Source organism: Schistocerca piceifrons, chromosome 7, assembly GCF_021461385.2.
Source record: "Schistocerca piceifrons isolate TAMUIC-IGC-003096 chromosome 7, iqSchPice1.1, whole genome shotgun sequence".
NCBI lineage: Eukaryota > Metazoa > Arthropoda > Insecta > Orthoptera > Acrididae > Schistocerca > Schistocerca piceifrons.
The window spans coordinates 136,942,970-136,957,015 of NC_060144.1; the positions used below are offsets into that span (position 1 = coordinate 136,942,970).

Sequence of the window (14,046 nt, forward strand, 5' to 3'; positions counted from 1 at the left end):
ATTGTAATAAAACACAAACAAAGGCAGTGTTCAGAGGATGCCTTGTCAATATCGTTTATGACGGCCAAGGAAAATTCCTCAGTTCAGTTTTCCAGGACAACGAAGCCAAAAGAAACAACGTTGGGGCAAGTGGGAGAGTAGGGGCGGCGAGTTTAGTGACGAAGGCAAGTATTGGTACTAAAAACTGATCGAAAACACTATTAACTCCTGAACTTAACGATTTTTTTTTTCAAATTCAAAACTAATATTTTTTATTAATGAAAAACACCCTACAATGAATGATATTGCGTGCGCACACATAAAGGCGACTTTCAAAGCTCAAATTAATGAGTTACAAAATTTTGAAAATGCCGAATAATAAAGTCCCGAGTATACTCATACACTGGACTTCGACTAAAATATCCATAAACATTACATCCTTTTGTTCCTGTGTAGCTACGAAGTGTAACCATGTATTTCACAACGATTTCCTATGAACATAAATTTTGGAGGCGCTGACTGGAGCACAGTGGGTGTAGTTATTGCGTGCCACTGGCAAGCACTTGTCGCTCAACTGGCGAACTGTTGTCACTTGCAGACTGTAATGAAGTAGTATCACATTCTTCTTCATTTTATATGCTGCTAAATTCAACATCAAACTCAGTACGGTTATAGTAATCCTTTTTTTTTTTTTTTTGAAAGCATTGCCTAAACGACAATAGACGAGACAGTCTGAAAGCGCGCGTTTTGTTGCCTAGTATCCAAAACTGCACACAGCAGAGACGATATCTAGTGGCAACCACCTCAACCAAAACACGACAACCAGGCAACAAATGTAGAACCAGATGCTCTCTAGTGGCCGGACACGCAACTATCAGTGCTGAAACCGATGTAAGCAGGGTTCAATTTTTCCGAAGGTGACTTCTGAAGTTGATTTTAGGTTTCCATCAAAATAATAAAAATGAGATAACTCGGAATTTTATGTTAAGAACTTAAAAAGTTTGGTTATTTTTTGATAGACCTGTGGTGGTCTGAAAACGTGTCAGCCTGACAGTGAATACGATAATTTATTTTAGCAACATTATCTTCTTTAACACCATTCATCCAGCGGTATTCCAATGCAAGTGTCACAAAGTACTCAGCTACAGGTGCGTCCGCTTGTTAACTGGATGAATAATGGTGACCAACAGTGAAGATTTTGAGTTATGAGAAGGCAAGGAAATCAGAGAGACAAAAATGTGGGGAATAGAGCAGATGTTCCAATATCCCATACTGCAGATCCCTCAGTTTTCCCACTGCCAAGAAAATTTTGTGGGTAGGTGCTTTGTCTTGTTGAAAGACGACTTCTATCTTCAAGAAAACAGATACTATTCCTCAATTTTTTGCAGCCAGATCCGTCAGGTGATTACCTTAATATTCACCATTTATTGTTTCACCTTTGTGAAATTATCCAATTAACAAAACCACTTTCGTATTACAAAACATCGATGCCATTACCTTTTTCCACTAATGACATCATCTTGACCACCTTTGAAGCGAGAGAACTGGCTTCTGCCCACTGTTTCGATCGTTATTTTGATTCTGGTGTGTACCGGTGAATCCGTTTCATCCAGTGCCATATACCGACGCAGAATGTCACCTTTGTTTCTGATTCTCCATGTGCAATTTTTCATGCAAAATGTAGAAGACACGTTCTTTTAAAATCCTGGCAATTTCACGCAGCTTTGTATGTTAATCTTCTAAGATTATATCATGTATTTTTTTCTACAGTTTCTAATGCGCGTGCACTCTTCGGGTGTCCTCCACGTTGGTCATCTTTGACACTCTCACGGCCTGATTTTAATTTGGATGCTCATTTGTTTGAGCCGGAAGTTGTAGAAGAAGTCACCACACTCATTTTTGAATCTCTCATGAATCTAAGTTGGCGTTAAACGTTCTTTAACAAAAAACTTTCCACAGCACGATTTTCTCCATTATGAAAATCCATGAAGTGCACATCGACCAGAAAATGTGTTATCTCCAGAAGTAGCATCGTTTTGTACCTAATTCTAGAATGAATAAAGCTATGCTCAAATGAAAGAAGCAATGTTTTTCCTTACGGATTTGTTCGATACGTCATTTGACCCGCCGTTTCCTTTTGAAAATTACGGATTGTATTCAAGACAGTGGCTTCTAAAATGGTCGTAATGCTAGTAACATAGCTTCTCAGTTCTCCCTGAATAAAGCTATGCTGCCGCGCGGTTTGTCACGGACTGTGCGGTCCCTCCCGCCGGAGGTTCGAGTCCTCCCTCGGGCATGTGTGTGTGTGTGTGTGTGTGTGTGTGTGTGTGTGTGTCTGTTCTGTTCTTAAGTTAGTTTAAGTAGTGTGTAAGTCTAGGGACCGATGACCTAAGCAGTTTGGTCGCTTAGAAATTCACACAAAAATGGCTCTGAGCACTATGGGACTTAACATCTATGGTCATCAGTCCGCTAGAACTTAGAACTACTTAAACCTAACTAACCTAAGGACAGCACACAACACCCAGCCATCACGAGGCAGAGAAAATCCCTGACCCCGTCGGGAATCGAACCCGGGAACCCGGGCGTGAGAAATTCACACACATTTGACATTTGTAAAGCTATGCTCAAATGCAAGAAACATTTTTCTTGTTAAATTTTCTATCCGTTTGATATGATCCTTTCATTTGAAAATTATGAATTGCATTCAATATGGCGGCTTCTAAAATAGTTGCAGTGTTGGTAACGTAGCTTCACAGCTATTCACTCTCTCCTACCTCAAACAATTTGACTTTAAAGTCGTTATTATTCATATGTTTTCATTTTTGAAGAATTGTTCCAGGCTAATGGACCATTCTGTATTAAGGTTAGATTTCGGTTTGCAGTTTATCCTGCCTATCTTTTGCACTTGTGCTACTTTGACAGAAAATTTTATTTTACGCCTTTTTGTGGTGTACATAACCTGCTATCTATACAGAACCGTCGTCCTTCCGAATGCGAGTCCAGTGTGCTAACCACTGCGCCACCTCGCTCGATCAGTTACAAGGCATTCGTATCCTCAGCTGTAATATGTTGTATCTGGGACATATCGATTTCCGGATCTATGTTTACTGGGATTATTTGCTTCTTCTATTGTCCTCTACTCCCCCTTTCATTTGTACCTATAGTAAGTCTAACACGTTGTATTATTAAATGGTTGCAATGGTCACCCGCTTCCAGGTGCTGGCTGCCTATGTAATGACTTTCAGGGGAAACAAAAATTTGATTTTCAGTGTTTAACATAATTATTGACTTTATTTAAAATACCGTCATAATCTACTCGTTAACAGTTCCGGTCTTACGTTAAATCAGTAAGTGGCTCGAAACAGCATATCCAGACACTCCGGGATGATGATGGCATTGAAACAGAGGATGACACGCGTAAAGCTGAAATACTAAACACCTTTTTCCAAAGATGTTTCACAAAGGAAGACCGCACTGCAGTTCCTTCTCTAAATCCTCGCACAAACGAAAAAATGACTGACATCGAAATAAGTGTCCAAGGAATAGAAAAGCAACTGGAATCACTCAACAGAGGAAAGTCCACTGGACCTGACGGGATACCAATTCGATTCTACACAGAGTACGCGAAAGAACTTTCCCCCCTTCTAACAGCCGTGTACCGCAAGTCTCTAGAGGAACGGAAGGTTCCAAATGATTGGAAAAGAGCACAGGTAGTCCCGCTCTTCAAGAAGGGTTGTCGAGCAGATGCGCAAAACTATAGACCTATATATCTGACGTCGATCTGTTGTAGAATTTTAGAACATGATTTTTGCTCGAGTATCATGTCGTTTTTGGAAACCCAGAATCTACTATGTAGGAATCAACATGGATTCCGGAAACAGCGATCGTGTGAGACCCAACTCGCTTTATTTGTTCATGAGACCCAGCAAATATTAGATACAGGCTCCCAGGTAGATGCTATTTTTCTTGACTTCCGGAAGGCGTTCGATACAGTTCCGCACTGTCGCCTGATAAACAAAGTAAGAGCCTACGGAATATCAGACCAGCTGTGTGGCTGGATTGAAGAGTTTTTAGCAAACAGAACACAGCATGTTGTTATCAATGGAGAGACGTCTACAGACGTTAAAGTAACCTCTGGCGTGCCACAGGGGAGTGTTATGGGACCATTGCTCTTCACAATATATATAAATGACCTAGTAGATAGTGTCGGAAGTTCCATGCGGCTTTTCGCGGATGATGTTGTAGTATACAGAGAAGTTGCAGCATTAGAAAATTGTAGCGAAATGCAGGAAGATCTGCAGCGGATAGGCACTTGGTGCAGGGAGTGACAACTGACCCTTAACATAGACAAATGTAATGTATTGCGAATACACAGAAAGAAGGATCCTTTATTGTATGGTTATATGATAGCGGAACAAACACTGGTAGCAGTTACTTCTGTAAAATATCTGGGAGTATGCGTGCGGAACGATTTGAAGTGGAATGATCATATAAAATTAATTGTTGGTAAGGCGGGTACCAGGTTGAGATTCATTGGGAGAGTCCTTCAAAAATGTAGTCCATCATCAAAGGAGGTGGCTTACAAAACACTCGTTCGACCTATACTTGAGTATTGCTCATCAGTGTGGGATCCGTACCAGATCGGGTTAACGGAGGAGATAGAGAAGATCCAAAGAAGAGCGGCGCGTTTCGTCACAGGGTTATTTGGTAACCGTGATAGCGTTACGGAGATGTTTAACAAACTCAAGTGGCAGACTCTGCAAGAGAGGCGCTCTGCATTGCGGTGTAGCTTGCTCGCCAGGTTTCGAGAGGGTGCGTTTCTGGATGAGGTATCGAATATATTGCTTCCCCCTACTTATACCTCCCGAGGAGATCACGAATGTAAAATTAGAGAGATTAGAGCGCGCACGGAGGCTTTCAGACAGTCGTTCTTCCCGCGAACCATACACGACTGGAACAGGAAAGGGAGGTAATGACAGTGGCACGTAAAGTGCCCTCCGCCACACACCGTTGGGTGGCTTGCGGAGTATAAATGTAGATGTAGCTATAATCTTACGTTAAAGCTTTAACAGAATAAGTCAAGTATTACAGTTGGGAACTGCCTCGTGTATGTGTCTCGAGGCAGTGTAACTACGTGCATATTACCCAGACTGTATTCACACAGTATTTGTGAATGAGAGCACTTGGCAACTTCCAACGAACTTTACACATAAATTCAACTCCTTTTAGAAACTTTTCCTCACTCATACCCACTACAAAGTAATAAAAGAAAACGCTTACTACGTTTTCGCTGTTCATGTAGCAAAACTTCATCAGGCACTGCATTTCAATTTATTATTCCTTCAATAATAAATCTGTTTGCAGCACATTTTGCGGACAGTATCGCCGTATACCACTGAACGTGCCTGCAAAAATATGTCACAATACAACACATAATTCAGAAGATATTGAGATGCATGAAAAACTATCTTTTCTTAAAGGGGAACTGTTATACGTTCTTTGAATCATCGGGGTTTGGGCAGTGGAGATTACTGGTAGCATCTAGATCAGTGGCCGCGTGCGGCCCGAATCAAATATTCGTGCGCGTCATGGTTGTCTGGCGTATTTCGTAATACTTTGGCTCTAGCATGTAACAGCTGAATCCAAGAACGTCAAATATTGTTAAGAGACTCTTAATAATCTTGTTTCCCTGCTCACTAACAAACAAAACTACTTACAGAGACATTAATATTTTAAGATGTGCTTAATTTTAATTACCGTCGTAATTTTTTATATTTATGGTACGTAAAGTTCACAGTTCAACTATCTACAAGCCGAAGAAGTTCGATGCAACTCTCAAAAATTCCCGAGAAAATCGACTTTGAATATTTCCGGGGATCTGTAATTTATTACAGTTAAGGCGATTTTGCGATGGGCTGTGTGGTTCACTCGGTAGCGTCAAAGAACGGTAACTGGGTAATTCATGCTTTTCTTTTAATTCAGTTCGAATTCCTGCTTCATTTAAATATGAAATTCATCAAATATATGATAATGAACACGTATCTAATCACCATTTCCTTTTTTACAAAAAATGCAAATCACCTTGTTTCTGATTATAGTCACAAACAATATTCCAGTTTTCATTCCAAGTATAAATTCTTTATTATCGGTGTTCTGTAAAAGATTGTTAATAAATTTGTAATGATTTTTAATTTAAACAATCTTTACTAACGATTTTTTATAGACCGCGCGGCTGTCATTAACAATTTATATTTGCAATGCAGACTATATGTAACTAGAAACAAGATGTGTATGTTTCATAAAAATAAAACTAGGTTACGAGAAGGATAAATTGCTACTGACCATAGCGGCGATGTTGAGTCGCAGACAGGCACAACAAAGACTACTAAAAACGTAACTTTTCGGCCAGAAGGCCTTCTTTCGAAACAGACGTCTCTGGCTGTCGCCAGTCTGACTCCAGCAGCAAGAGATAATGGTTATATGTGTGTGAGCTGCGTTTGATTGAATGTGAGTGTATTTTGTCTATTTCTGAAGCTTATGTGTTTAGTAGTGTTCTTATTGTGCCTGCCTGGAATTCAACATCACCGCTATATCGTGAGTAGCAATCTATCCTTTTCATATTACTGTCATTATTCCATTCCGGATTTTCTATTGTTTGGTTTTTCATAAAAAAGTTTGGATACGTATTAATTAGCGTATATTTGATGAATTTTACAGTTAAATGTTGTAGGTAATTGAACAAAAAAAAATAAGTAAAACGGAAAAAACTACAGCAATATCCGAACCAGTGATATTTTGGTCAAGTGATTACCACTTTCGACACTATCAAGTGAGTCACATGGCTCGCCATGCAAATCGCCTTAAATTTTGTGAAATAAGTCCCTGTTGATCCATTGTGGACGTGGGACAGCGACTGGTCAAATACTTAGCGAAGAAATTCGCCTAAGAGCCGTACAAATTGCATGCCGTTATTCTCTTAATACATCGTCTGCCATTGGATTTTGCGTCAGGTAGCGTTTTTTGATACTGTGACGACCAATTATGATATATGACCAGCAGTGATAATACTTATAAGGCTGTAGATACGCACACTATTGTGTACTTCATAGACTATTGTACGACATTTTACTTTGGCTGAGGATAGGGTCTCAAACGAAATAGGGTTTTTCTCATCTCTAAGAATTATGTAGTATTTTTTATATTAAAAAAATGACAAGCTTTGTTTGGCTGAGATTCTGATTGTAGACTGTCTATTTTTGGTCTTTTTAATGAATGGTATGCTTTCTTACAACTCTACGATGTTAAAATGGTCTCAGTGCTAACCTGTATGTACACATTCTATTTTGCTGTGCTGCATTTTGTAGTTTCAAATGCTTTTATTATTACCCGTCACTTTTTGTAAAGCTTGCTGCGGTACTCCTCGATATACACTACATGTATACTCTTTATTACGCAGGGGCCTGAAGATGGCATATTAAACTGCCGAAACTGGTAGCGAAAATAAAATAACTTCTCAGTTTGCACGGCTGTTTGGCGAATTTCTTGTTAAATATTTGTGAATTAAAGTCCCTGAAAACCTTCCAAAGTCGATTTTGTCGAAAAAGTTTGAGAGTTCCGGAGATTTATTTGGGTGGAGTAGTAGCTGAGTTCTGAACTTCACGTTCCACAAATAAAATACGAAAATCTGATTGCCAGGTGTTCTCCTTGTAAGTTAAGTTACCCACTTACCTTGTGGGCAAAGGGGTAAATAGCGCGGACATTCCTGGGTTGCAGGATGGCAGAGGATAGATGTTTTAGTGTTTTTCTTCCAATACTGACAGCCCATGGGCGTGTGAGATTCCTATCGGTCAGCTGCTATGGTATAAATTTTGATACAGAAATAACAGACAGGGAATCCGCATTGCAGAAATGGTCGTCTTCAAATGTGACATTTGTCGCAAGGATCATTAAACTAATTAAGGCTGTTGTAATAGAACACAATGAGCAGAAGAAAAACGGCATTTAGAGACATTTGTAATGGCGTCTGATATTGTATAATGCATTTAAACATACTAGACTAGTGCATAAGTTCGTAGCGTTTTTGTTGTGCATGTCGGTATGCTGGTTGCTATGGGTTTATTCATCAACTATCATTTTCTATTTACCGTTCACTGCTCCTATTTGAGTTCACACTTTGTCATTTGGAGGTAGTGAGAGGAGCCGTGGACGCTACAAAATGGAGTGCACATGGAGAAATCGGAACATTTCCGATGTATTCTTCTGTTTGAGTTTAAAAGGGAAGTGACGGCAGCGGAAGCAGGCTGAAACATTTGCGCCGTGTATGAGGATAATGCCACTGGACAGAGCACGTAAAGAAAATGGTTTTCTCCGTGTGGCATTAGTGACTCTCCACGAACCCGAAAAATTGTTTAAGAGAGTGTCAAAGAATAAGAAGACGCATAGAATATGGTTGTAGCTCGCTCCTAGAGATCCAAATGATGAAGTAGCCTACTTCCCTATATGATACATCAACGATTTACTTCATAACAAAATTTAAAAAATCGCCTTTTCGAGAACGCGTGCCGAGTGCAGCTATAGAAGTTCGTTGTAGTTCATAACATGCATCTGATGAATCAAAATGTTTCATATATGGTGGTATAATCTGAAAATATTGTGGCGGGAACCTTTCATGTCCGTCTACTGTTGTTAAGGATTCGATAGCAGATAAATACTTGTGACAAGCCAGAGTATAAAAACGATTGCTGCTAGTTTCATTTGCAGTAATTTACGTTGTACTCTTAGATTCCTGTCTGACCACGACTCTCGGAAATCGCTACCTATTCTGAAAAAAAATGGTGAATTATTTGCGACAAGAAATAGTACAAATGTCACTTCAGTTGTTTCACGCGCAGTAATTTCATCTTTCATTTCTTAAAGATATGTAAGTCGCGAAATCGGAGATACTCGTTACTGAGAAAGCGCGCTCTTACGAGTAAATTACAACGAATATTTCAGAAAATGCTAAACTTTGACGATTAACAAAGTCTCAGAATGCGTTGCGAACACGTAGAGGAAAAAATATATTTTGGCATCTAACAATATACGAACCCACGCCCTTTGCCACGGCAGTTCGTCGCCTTAACAACTTCGCTAGTACAACTCGCAAGCTCTCCATGCTTTTTTTTCTTTCTTTTTTTTCTTTTTTAGTAGTTACATTGGAGAGAGGCGCAGGCTGACTTTGTTGCCGAATGACGTGGGCGTAAGTCGTAAATGCATGAAATTTTGGGAGGTTTCCTCTATGAGACTTCACAAAATTCCTTTGCGTTGTTACTTAAAAGTTTTAAACGCGTTTCGATAGTTAATAAGTAAACCATTTGCGGAAAAGGGTAAGCGAAGTCACTAGAAATTTCAGCTAAGTCATGTGATATACGTAAGAAGAGCCGATGTCTTGATATTTAATGATCTTTAAGCTCTTAATTGCATAAAAATAACAGGCATTTTGAGAGAATATTGACCGAAAACCTTTTTTTTTTGGATGTTGTAATCATACACAGTAACAACCTAACTTAACCATATTTCTAACAAAGGGGGAAAAAAATGAACTCACTTTCCAACTGGACGCGTCCTGTGGTGATTCTTCAATAGCACAATCACTAAATCAATAGCTAAAACCGCCCAATATGTTTAAAATAAAAGTTATAAGTGTAAGTAAACCACAGGTACCCGTACGACAGGGCCATACCGAATTCCAAAACCTCTCGGTACAGTTGTCGAAAAATCGGCGGGAGGACTGTCCGGTAACAGGTCTCGGACACTTACTGAACAGGAAATTCGGATAGAGAACCGAAAATGACGTCACTACCGAGACTTGCCTACTGCACCGATCGGCACGAACGATACGGAATAGGGCCCCAGCCCGACAACGCGCAATTTCGGTGATCTGACAGGAACAGGTGTTACCCCTGCGGCAGGGCCGTTGGTGTAGACCCAAATTCTCAACTTGCCCGTACACTATTAATGCACTGCCCCTTGCCCATTATTCTCATTCCTTGCGGTATTTCACACGTTCCCGGAAGAGTTCAAGCCTGGTGTGCATCGGCATTGACGAGATCACTAGCTGTCCTCGCCTCAGACACGTGCGAAGGAATAGACACCACATCTACTGGGTGATCAAGAAGTCAGTATAAATTTGAAAACTTAATAAACCACGGAATAATGTAGATAGAGAGGTAAAAATTGACACACATGCTTGAAATGACATAGGGTTTTATTAGAACCAGAAAAAAAAACTTCACAAAATGTCCGACATATGGCGCTGGACAGCAAACGTTAACTGCTGCCGTGACGGGTGAGAGGTATGCCGATATGTTACAGAATCGCATCATCCCCAGCCTAGCTAATAAACACATGCTGGAACGTACGATGTTTATGTAGGATGGCGCTCCACCCCATATTGCTAGACGCGTGAAAGATCTCTTGCGCGCGTCGTTTGGTGATGATCGTGTGCTCAGCCGCCACTTTCGTCATGCTTGGCGTCCCAGGTCCCCAGACCTCAGTCCGTGCGATTATTGGCTTTGGGGTTACCCGAAGTCGCAAGTGTATCGTGATCGACCGACATCTCTAGGGACGATGAAAGACAACATCCGACGCCAATACCTCACCATAACTCCGGACATGCTTTACAGTGCTGTTCACAACATTATTCCTCGACTATAGCTATTGTTGAGGAATGATGGTGGACATATTGAGCATTTCCTGTAAAGAACGTCATCTTTGCTTTGTTTTACTTTTTTATGCTAATTATTGCTATTCTGATCAGATGAAGAACCATCTGTCGGACATTTTGAACTTTTGTATTTTTTTGGATCTAATAAAACCTCATGTTATTCCAAGCATGTGTGTCAATTTGTACCTCTCTATCTACATTATTCCGTGATTTATTCAGTTTTCAAATTTATACTGACTTTTTGATCACCCGGTATATAATTAAGGCGAGGGTGAGCAGTTATCTCTTCAGTGCAGATGTACACCAGGGTCGAACTGTTATGGGAATCTGCGAAATGCTGCGAGTAATGAGGATAATGGGCAAGGGTCACTAAATTAGTAGTGTGGGGATAAGATCAGAATTTGGGTCTGACGGGAGGGTAGTCCGTGCAGTTGTGATGACCACTGTGTCTGGATGGCTTAGTCATCAGAGCACCTGCCTAGTAAACCAGAGGCCCGGGTTCTAGTCCCGGTATGGCACAAATATTAAACTTTCCCCATTGATTTAAGCCAACGTCCAGTTGCAGGTAATGTCTGTAATTTCTTTGTCTTAAACAGGATATTGTTTTCGGCAGCAGTTGAAAGCTGGCTCTTGCTTCGGCGTGTACTGACCTGCCTCCGCTGGAGAAGATCTTGGACGTGTCGGTGGCGTTCCACCGCGCGAGGAACTCTTTGAGGTCTCGGCTGTCGCGCGCCGGGCTCAGCACGTACATGTCGAGCTTGCCGTGGCCCACCTTGTGGTACAGGTTGATGGGGTCGGACGAGCTGTAGCAGGCGTGCGGCTTGAGCGCCAGGTGGTGCAGGTTGACCACCATCTCGTGCGCCTCCACAGTCAGGTCGATCAACAGCGGGTCGCGGTCCTTGTCGCCGTCCGGAGACGCTGCGTGTTTCCGCTCCTACGCATCGCAACATTTTTCATTTATTCCGCTCTCCGAACAGTAGAGAAAAAGTTAAACTAAAAATTAAAAAACACCTGACACAAAAAACTCTAAAAAGTAAAAGATGCCTTGCTGCTTTAAGTTTAATATTAATAATAATACACTACTGGCCATTAAAACTGCTACACCAAGAAATGCAGATGATAAACGTGTATTCATTGGACAAATATATTATACTAGAACCGATGTTTGATTACATTTTCAAGCGATTTGGGTGCGTAGATCCTGAGAAATCAGTACCCAGAACAACCACCTCTGGCCGTAATAACGGCCTTGATACGCGTGGGCGTTGAGTCAAACAGAGCTTGGATGGTGTGTACAGGTACAGCTGCCCGTGCAGCTTCAACACGATACCACAGTTTATCAAGAGTAGTGACTGGCGTATTGTGACGAGCCAGTTGCTCGGCCACCATTGACCAGACGGTTTCAGTTGGTGAAAGGTCTGGAGAATGTGCTGGCCAAGGCAGCAGTCGAACATTTTCTGCATCCAGAAAGGCCTGTACAGGACCTACAACATGACGTCGTGCATTATCCTGCTGAAATGTAGGGTTTCGCAGGGATCGAATGAAGGGCAGAGCCATGGGTCGTAACACACCTGAAATGTAACGTCCACTGTTCAAAGTGCCGTCAATACGAACAAGAAGTGACCGAGACGTGTAACCAATGGCACCCCATACCATCACTCCAGGTGATACGCCAGTATGGCGATGACGAATACACGCTTCCAATGTGCGTTCACCGCGATGCCGCTAAATACGGATGCGACCATCATGATGCTGTAAACAGAACCTGAATTCATCCGAAAAAATGACGTTTTGCCATTCGTGCACCCAGGTTCGTCGTTGAGTACACCATCGCAGGCGCTCCTGTCTGTGATGCAGCGTCAAGGGTAACCGCAGCCATGGTCTCCGAGCTGATAGTCCATGCTGCTGGAAACGTCGTCGAACTGTTCGTGCAGATGGTTGTTGTTACGCAAACGTCCCCATGTGTTGACTCAGGGATCGAGACGTGGCTGCACGATCCGTTACAGCCATGCGGATAAGATGCCTGTCATCTCGACTGCTAGTGATACGAGGCCGTTGGGATCTAGCACGACGTTCCGTATTACCCTCCTGAACCCACCGATTCCATACTCTGCTAACAGTCATTGGATCTCGACCAACGCGAGCAGCAATGTCGCGATACGATAAACTGCAATCGCGATAGGCTACAATCCGACTTTTATCAAAGTCGGAAACGTAATGGTACGCATTTCTCCTCCTTACACGAGGCGTCACAACAACGTTTCACAAGGCAACGCCGGTCAACTGCTGTTTGTGTATGAGAAATCGGTTGGAAACATTGCTTATGTCATCACGTTGTAGGTGTCGCCACCGGCGCCAACCTTGTGTGAATGCTCTGAAGAGCTAATCATTTGCATATCAGAGCATCTTCTTCCTGTCGGTTAAATTTCGCGTCTGTAGCACGGCGCTGCTACGACTCTGCAAGAGAACGTAAATCTATGAGAGCATCTCCACATAACAGGTGGGAAGAATTCCTACGAGGCAGCTCACAAAATCAGTTCTAGGACAGACTGGCTTAATTATCCCAAAACACGGGTGGGAAAGCGTGGTATACTCTATGCCCCTTGTACCGCCATCTACGGACTCGAGGTTTAGTAGGAGTGGGGTGGTTCTTGCATGAGGGAGTAGGAGATCTCGACCTGTAAGGTGTTGTGACTGTGGCAGAAACAGGTATCAATGTCTCCAGCAGAGGTGGCGAAGGTGAAAGAGAAGGGCGTTGTGAGGAGAGCGAAAGGTCACAAGTTGATGACTTCCCTGCATCGTCACCTTCGGATGGTATCAATTTTTCGCCAGCCAAAAAATTAAGGGTTCAGTTATCATCGAAGTTTACAGCACGTCGGTAACACTACAGATAGATCGAAAAACTGAACTTCTCTTGCAGGAGACATTTGGATGTTTTTTTCCTTACAAGATGTCGCACTTTGTTTTTCCTCCTTCTGTTTTTAATTTTTAAAAGGAAATAGAGCATATTGCTCCACTATCGCCGCACTTCGAAACATACTTCCATGCTAGGTATTGTGCCGTTATGAAATACAACCGATGTCGGAGGATGATAGTGTGGAACTACTGTATAAAGTTGGGAGCAAGTCTTGCACGCTGCACGTACATGCTTACGTTCTAATAGGGCACTCCACAAAAAAATGGTTCAAATGGCTCTCAGCACTACGGGACTTAACATCTGTGGTCATCAGTCCCCTAGAACTCAGAACTATTTAAACCTAACTAACCTAAGGACATCACACACATCCATGCCCGAGGCAGGATTCGAACCTGCGACCGTAGCGGTCACGCGGTTCCAGACTGAAGCGCCTAGAACCGCACGG

The 14,046-nt window shown here is 42.0% G+C and overlaps 1 protein-coding gene across 1 annotated transcript in view; it reads right to left on the bottom strand.

The window, feature by feature from the left end:
• Positions 1-14,046, bottom strand: part of LOC124804720 (microtubule-associated protein futsch-like) — a 71,935-nt gene that overhangs the window by 44,189 nt on the left and 13,700 nt on the right. The window contains exon 4 of the mRNA XM_047264996.1: positions 11,335-11,618. Within this exon, the coding sequence (XP_047120952.1) occupies positions 11,335-11,618 (284 nt within the window). The remainder of the gene's footprint in view (positions 1-11,334; positions 11,619-14,046) is intronic.